We start from the raw sequence: 6952 nt of genomic DNA, 5'->3' as shown, positions 1-6952 counted from the left end.
AATAGGGTAAGGAACCAGAATGGGGAGCTTTGATGTAATCTATGGTTCCTGCTTCTCTTTGAAGACACGTTTATTGCAGAAGTGAGAACTCCAGGGTACCAGTTATGTGAGGAATCTAAAGTCTCCCTGTTCCACTTGACTTCCGGGAGATTAGCAGACTATGGTCACCTTCTGTTCTCAGCTGGATGCTGAGATGGTTACTTCTCAGTAAAGAAGAGAGCCTGTCTGCCTGAAACTCACCAGTGAATACACAATCCAGCCTGTTTGTACAGAAACGTAGGCTCTTAACCGGGTCAGTTCATTGATCCCACTGACACCAATATCAAGCTGTAGTCATGGAAACCAATGACTCTTTCTTCCTGTCTTGCATGCACCATTCCTACAAGATCTAAGAGAATGGCTGACCTTAAAGTGGATCCCATCCCCACCCCACGACCTTCAGATCTAGGCTGAATGGCCATGTTCAAGTTGAGCGTTCTCTGAGTCTGCTCCTGCAAAATGTGATGGTCGGGTGTTTGCCCCTCTCTGCCCTGCGTCTCCCTGAGCTGAATCCCCACCCCAACCCTTGTTTATATTTGGAGGGATTGTGACTTACATTTGACTGGAAGAGGAGTCAGAACCAGGAGCCAGTGAGTCAGCATGGAAAACAGAGGGAGAAGAAGAGGGTGGGGTCAGTATGCACGCAAACTACCTCAGTCTTCCCATGTGCTTCTTTGTTCCTTCATGGAATGGTTACATGCTCACTGCTATATGGCCAGGGGCTTCTAGAAAGTTTGCGGCATATAATTTGAGAAAGGTCTAAATGGTGGTAATGCTGACTGCCAAAAGCGTCCAGAACCCTCCTGTGGTAATTTGAGTAAGAATGGTGCCTATAGGCTTATAGATTTGAATGGTTGGTCATCGGGGAGCGGCACTATTAGGAGGTGTGGCTTTGTTGGAGGAAGTGTGTCACTGGGGGTGGACTTTGAGGTTTCAAATGCTGTCTGCTGATCCAGCTGTAGGACTCTCAGCTCCTTCCCCAGCGCCATGTCTGCCTGTGTTCTGCCATGCTCCCTGCCGTGATGATAATGACTAAACCTCTGAGCTGTAAGGCAGCCCCAATGAAACGTTTTTCTTTATAAGAGTTGCTGTGGTCATGGTGTCTCCTCACAGCGGTAGAACACTGACTATGACGCCTCCTTTAGTCTTGTGCTTTTTAAATTAGCTTTACATATATACATATTTGCATATACACATATATCTACACACACATATATATGTATGCCTAGAGACAAATAGATACGTATCTATATAGATAGAGCACTACATTCATGCAGTTGGCTCTCAATATGAGCAGATTCTGCATCCATTTATTCAAATGACCACAAACAATTCTTTTGCACTTTTTATAACTCTATTTGATCATCAATAGTTAGTTCTTATAAGAAATATTTTAAAAAATATTTTTATGATTTATATATTTGAGCCAACCATACTGGTTCATGTCTATAATCTCAGCACTTGGGAGTTTGAGGCAGGAGGATTACCTCAAATTTTGAGGCCAGCCTAGACTACATAGTGAGACTTTGTTTTTTAAAAGAAAATGGGCTGGCAGGATGGATCAGTGGGTAAACACTGCAACCCTGGAGACTAGAGTTCCATACCCGGAACCTCTGTAAAGGTAGAAGGAGAGAACCAATTCCATTAAGTCGCCCCCCTAACCCTACATTTTCTTACATTTCTTGAGATTTTTATTTGCTTTTATTTTTATGTATGTGGGCGTTTTACCTGCATGTCTGTCTGTCTGTGCACCACTTTTATGTAGTGCCCTCAGATATAAGAAGAGGACATCAGATCCCCTGGAACTGGAGTTACGGATGGTGTGAGCCTCCCTGTGGGTGCTGGGAACCAAGCCTGGGTCCTCGGGAAGAACAGTCAGCACTCCTAACCACTGGGCCATCTCTCCAGCCCCTAACCTCCATATTTTAACAAGAGTTTTATGCCATTTTTATTTTGTGCGTATGGGTGTTTTACCTGCATGTATATAAATGCACTGCATGTGGACCTCTTGCCCTCGGAGGCCAAAAAGATGTGCCCCCACACAGTAATAACAATGGATAAAATAAAACAAATTGCAGAAGATGTGGTGGCATTCCTACTGAGCTCCTGGCCTGGCTCCAGAGATCAGCCCCTAGCCCTAATCCTTCCTTTGTTTAACCACACCTTTTGTTTCTCTTACCTTTTGTTACCTTTATCACCCTAAGTGAATCTTGTTTGAGAGTCAAGGATCAGAGAGTCCCCCAAGGATCAAAGGCCTATGCAAAACTTGGTCCAGGAAACCCGGAAAACCGAGGTACCTGATAATTCAAGTAAATTGCACCTGGCATTTGGTCTCTGAGAGCTCCTTTTTGGTTGCTTTGAAGGTACAGAAATTAACTATCTAAACTGTAAAAAAAAGAGTAAATAAAAATGCCCTAGGTAAAGGGAAAGGGCTTCAGTCCTTCGAGGCTGGACCCCCCTGCAGCCATGATAGGCTAAATTCATTCTTAAGATGCCCCTGTGTCTCCATTCCACGGGCCCGCGTGAACCCACACACTCATGTAGCGACCACACAGCTACAAGAAGACTTGTTATAGGACTTGGTCTTCTTCCACAGTGGGTCCCGGGGGGTCGAACTCAAGCAGCTAGGCTTGGTGGCAAGTGCCGTGGCCCACTGAGCCACCTCACTGGGTCCGGAACTGAACAAATGGACCTCCTCCCAAGAGAGTCAGAGAATGGGCGGCACATGCAGGGCTTCAGACCCTTCTGCCACCTGGATTTGGCAACTCAGTGCCATGGTGTGTTTGGCATGCTCAAAGCATGCTAAGTGCCTAATTCCCATTGGTTCCTTCTCTCTATTTTCAGCCCCAAACAATATCATTACCTTATATTTGCATAGAAAAGCAATCTCTGTTTATTCAGTCCGCCTGAGTACTAGGAATTTTCCCAGGCTATAGGATTAAAGACAAGGGCTCACGCTCTCTGGGTATTCATAGTCTCAGAGGCCTCTCCCTGTCCCTTGTGTCATGGAGAAATAATTCTCAGAGGCCTGGCAAGAACCATTGAGTCATCCGTGGGGACTTTTCAAAGGTGTGATGGTTGGGTGAATTAAAGGATGCTCCAGTGGCTGGGAAAGCATGATTTCACCTCATCACTGCATCCGTGGTTCTCGGTGTGTCGATAGCACCAAGCCCTGCCTCCTCTTCAGAAGCCTCAGTGGCTTGGCCTTGGCTTTGGATGATTGTGTGGCCCGGAGTGTCTGCAGGTGTGTTTTGGAGGAGATGGTACTCGGTGGATGTGTGTGCTGTTCAGTAGGCTGGCAGAAGAAGGGGAAGCATCCTTGTTCTCTTACAACTTCATCTCCTACACTTGGATGTCAAAACTCCAGGTTCTGCCCCTTGGAACCACAGGGCTTAGGTCAGCGGCTCCCTGAGCCCATGGACCTTTGCCTTAGACTGAGAATTATATCACTGGTGTCTGTTTCTGAGGCTTCAGGTTTGGACTGAGCCACACTACCAAGCTCCCTGGTTCTCTAGCTTGGGATGTTCTGTTGTGTACCTTCTCAGTCTCCATCATCAAGGGAGCTAATATCCCAAATAAATCCCTTCACACCTGTATATTCCATTCCATTCTGTATAGTCTATTTCTTATCATAGGTTATCCTAGTCTGTTCTATTCTATCTTTATATTCTATTTCCTAGTTTATTCTGTATTAGCCTGTTCTATTCTATTTCTTTCTTTTCCTTGAGTTTGATGCCTGGAACCTATGTAAAGGTTGGACCTCACTATGTGGACCAGGTTGGCTTCAAACTCACAGAGATCCACCTGCCTCTGCCTCCTGAGTGCTGGGATTAAACTGCTACCTGGTACTAACCCGCTTCTGTTATATTTTCATTCTGTTTCGTTTCTGCTTTTATTCTAGTCTACTTCCATTTCCGTTATGTTCTGTTTATTCTCTCTAGTCTGTTCTTCCTGGTTCTCTGGAGAATTCTGGCTGAAACAGTTTGCACAATACTCGAACTCCTTCCCTGTTTGAGATGGCATTTTAATTTACTTCAGTCCAATTCACACATCATAACAGCCTGGGTGGAGCTACAGGTGTGAGAACCAGAGGTTTTCTACTAAGCCAGCCTAGTTTTTTGAAACAGGGTCTCATGTAGAACAGGCTAGCCCTGTACTCACTGTGCAGCTGAGGATGACTTTGAACTTCCAATTCTTCTGCCTCCACCTCCTGAGTGCTGGTTTTACAGGTACTGGCATGCCTGGCAGCTGCTTACTTTTAATAGTTATTCTGTGACCCTCAAGCCAAGAGTGTACGGCAGACTGAAGCCACACTCGGCCCTTCCCCAGAATTCCCAGAGGGTTTTCGGACCCGACAGGATCTGAGAGGAGCCCCCTGTGAGAGCACAAACATGGGGTATCTACAGTTCTTACTTTTTTCTTCCATTGCGACTGGAGGTAAAAGCATCATTCATGTGGATTCCAACGGGACCGGGAAGCAGGTGCAGGGAGAGAATTAGACATGAGACTCAAATCACTACAATAATCAAGACCACCACAAGGTTTTGAAGGCTAGCTAATACAGTTTCTATCAAAGTTCCTCAGGTTCACTCATCTACTCACCCACATATCTACCCACCCATCTCCGCATGTCTGCCTATCACTCATCTACTTATCCATCCACCCCGCACCTATTATCCACCTATCGATTCCCCACCCACCCCTCTAGCCATCCACTCACCCACTCACCATCCGTCATCCATCCACCACAAAAAAACACTGTCTCAAAAAACCAAAAAGAAAAAAAAAACAAAAAAAAAAGGATAAAGAGAATAGAAAATCTTTATATTCTATTTGGTAGACACTATAGCAATCCCCCCACCCCACCTTTTTTGTTTTGTTTTTGTTTTTTGAGACAGGGTTCCACTGTGCAGTTCTGGCTGTTCTGGAACTCAATTTGTAGACCAGGCTGGCTTCGAACTCAGGGATCCACCTGCCTCTGCCTCCCGAGTGCTGGGATTAAAGGGGTGCACCACCACTGCCAGCAATCCCATCTAAAGGCAAGATCTCCAGGTGGCTGCTAAAATTAATCAGCCAAGATGAAAAGGAAAAGAGTATGTATGTGTAGTCTAAGTATCTCCCCCACATATTTATCAATTACAAGAAGGGAAATAGTAACAGGTAGTGGAGAAACCTGGTTTTCCAACGTCCTTAGCCAAGAGATCAAAGAGAACATCATAGGCTAGAGACAAACCGTTATCAATCACTTGGCTATAACCCCCAGTGAGGGCACCCTGTGGCTGCAGTGTCTTCTTGCCCCAAATGCGTAACCTCAGTCTAACCATGGGAAAACCTCAGGGAAAGTCAGTCCAGAAGACATCCTGAGACCAGCCGACCAGAATCATTTAAATGTTTGGAGTCCATGAAAGACAGGAAGAGGTTGATGACTCAGGAGAAGAAGGGCAGGTGAGACGACTCAGCAGGCAAAGGTACTGTCCCCACCAAAGCCGGATGGTCTGGGTTCGATCCTGGGATTCGCATGGTGGAAGGAGAGAACCAACTCCTATAAGCTGCCTTCTGACCTTCACATGCACAGACAGACAGACAGACAGATAATAGATAGATGATAGATAGATAGATAGATAGATATATAGATAGATAGATAGATAGATAGATGACAGACAGACAGACAGTAGATAGGTAGATAGATGGATAGATAGATAATAGATAGATAGATAGATAGATAGATAGATAGATAGATAGATGATAGATAGATAGATAGATAGATATATAGATAGATGACAGACAGACAGACAGTAGATAGGTAGATAGATAATAGATAGATGATAGATAGATAGATAGATAGATAGATAGATAGATAGATAGATAGATAGATAGATAGATAGATGGCAGACAGATAGATTCAACTTTTGAAATAGGAGAAGAGGAAGGAAGGAAAGAAAGAAGGGGAAAGAGAAGGAGGAAGACATAACCACACGCCTCATATGACCCCATAACCTGTATGTTCTGGTCCCCACATTCTCTCTATTCTTGCTCGAACCTTTCCCTCCCCCACCATGCTCATTCTACCCACCATCTTTCTGCCACGCTGACTATTCTCAGAGCCTCGAAGGCACTTGGCGTCTTCGAGCTCACCATCTTTCCGCACGCGCGGTTCCGTCCGCCCGAAATAACGTGTAACCACTTTAGCTGGCTAGCTCCTGCTTCCTGTTGAAGTCTCGTCTCAAACGTCACTCTTCCAGAATGGTCTTACCTATAGCTCCCTACTGTAGGGATGTGGCTATCTGCTCCTCATGAGGATCACATCGAGACAGAGTTAGGCCCACCTCTCCCCAACTCTGTCCCCAGCACCGAGTACAAACTAAAACTGGAAAGCATGGCCGATCTGGTAGTGGAGGAAACAGTGCCGGTTCATGACAGGGCTTGAGTCTTGCCAGTGTAGCCTTTGGCGTCTTTACGCTGTAAAGGACCGGCATCTCTGACACTCTGGCTAGAGGGCTGGTGACTCCACTACACAAATGTCATCTCTGCAGTGACACAAAGCCGTCCAGGAGAGTCTGTGACTAACGAGGAGCACATGAGGACAAGAAGCTGACCGACACAGACAGGTGGGTCTCTCTCCCATGTGGCAATAGGTCACTTATGAGAACCACACAGTATGCTCATCTCCAGGGGTAGACATTAGTACCTCCAAGGGTAAGGCCACAAACTAGAAACTCATGAAGCCACCGGTATCTTGAAGGGCAAGACCAACAACCCAGGACTCTTGCAGCCATCTCCCCAAGGGAAAAGAGAAGGAACTGCCTAAGCCCAAAGCACGGAAGCCTGTGGTAGACCTCAGAAATGCTACTGAATCCAGCCTCAGTGGCCTCCCCATCCTAAGATGCCACGGAGAAGAGGTGAGGGGTGGCTG

General features: G+C 45.9%; 2 protein-coding genes across 2 annotated transcripts in view; both read right to left on the bottom strand.

The window, feature by feature from the left end:
- Galp (galanin like peptide) overlaps positions 1 to 6952 on the bottom strand; it is a 230325-nt gene that overhangs the window by 115437 nt on the left and 107936 nt on the right. The window lies entirely within an intron of this gene.
- Positions 1 to 6952, bottom strand: part of Eddm13 (epididymal protein 13) — a 34689-nt gene that overhangs the window by 26139 nt on the left and 1598 nt on the right. The window contains exon 2 of the mRNA XM_076570620.1: positions 4444 to 4470. Coding sequence (XP_076426735.1) covers positions 4444 to 4470 — 27 coding nt within the window. The remainder of the gene's footprint in view (positions 1 to 4443; positions 4471 to 6952) is intronic.

Source organism: Peromyscus maniculatus, chromosome 1 (assembly GCF_049852395.1).
Source record: "Peromyscus maniculatus bairdii isolate BWxNUB_F1_BW_parent chromosome 1, HU_Pman_BW_mat_3.1, whole genome shotgun sequence".
Classification (NCBI taxonomy): Eukaryota; Metazoa; Chordata; class Mammalia; order Rodentia; family Cricetidae; genus Peromyscus; species Peromyscus maniculatus.
Note: the sequence above shows the minus strand (reverse complement) of the source record. Positions and strands in the feature narration are given on the sequence as shown.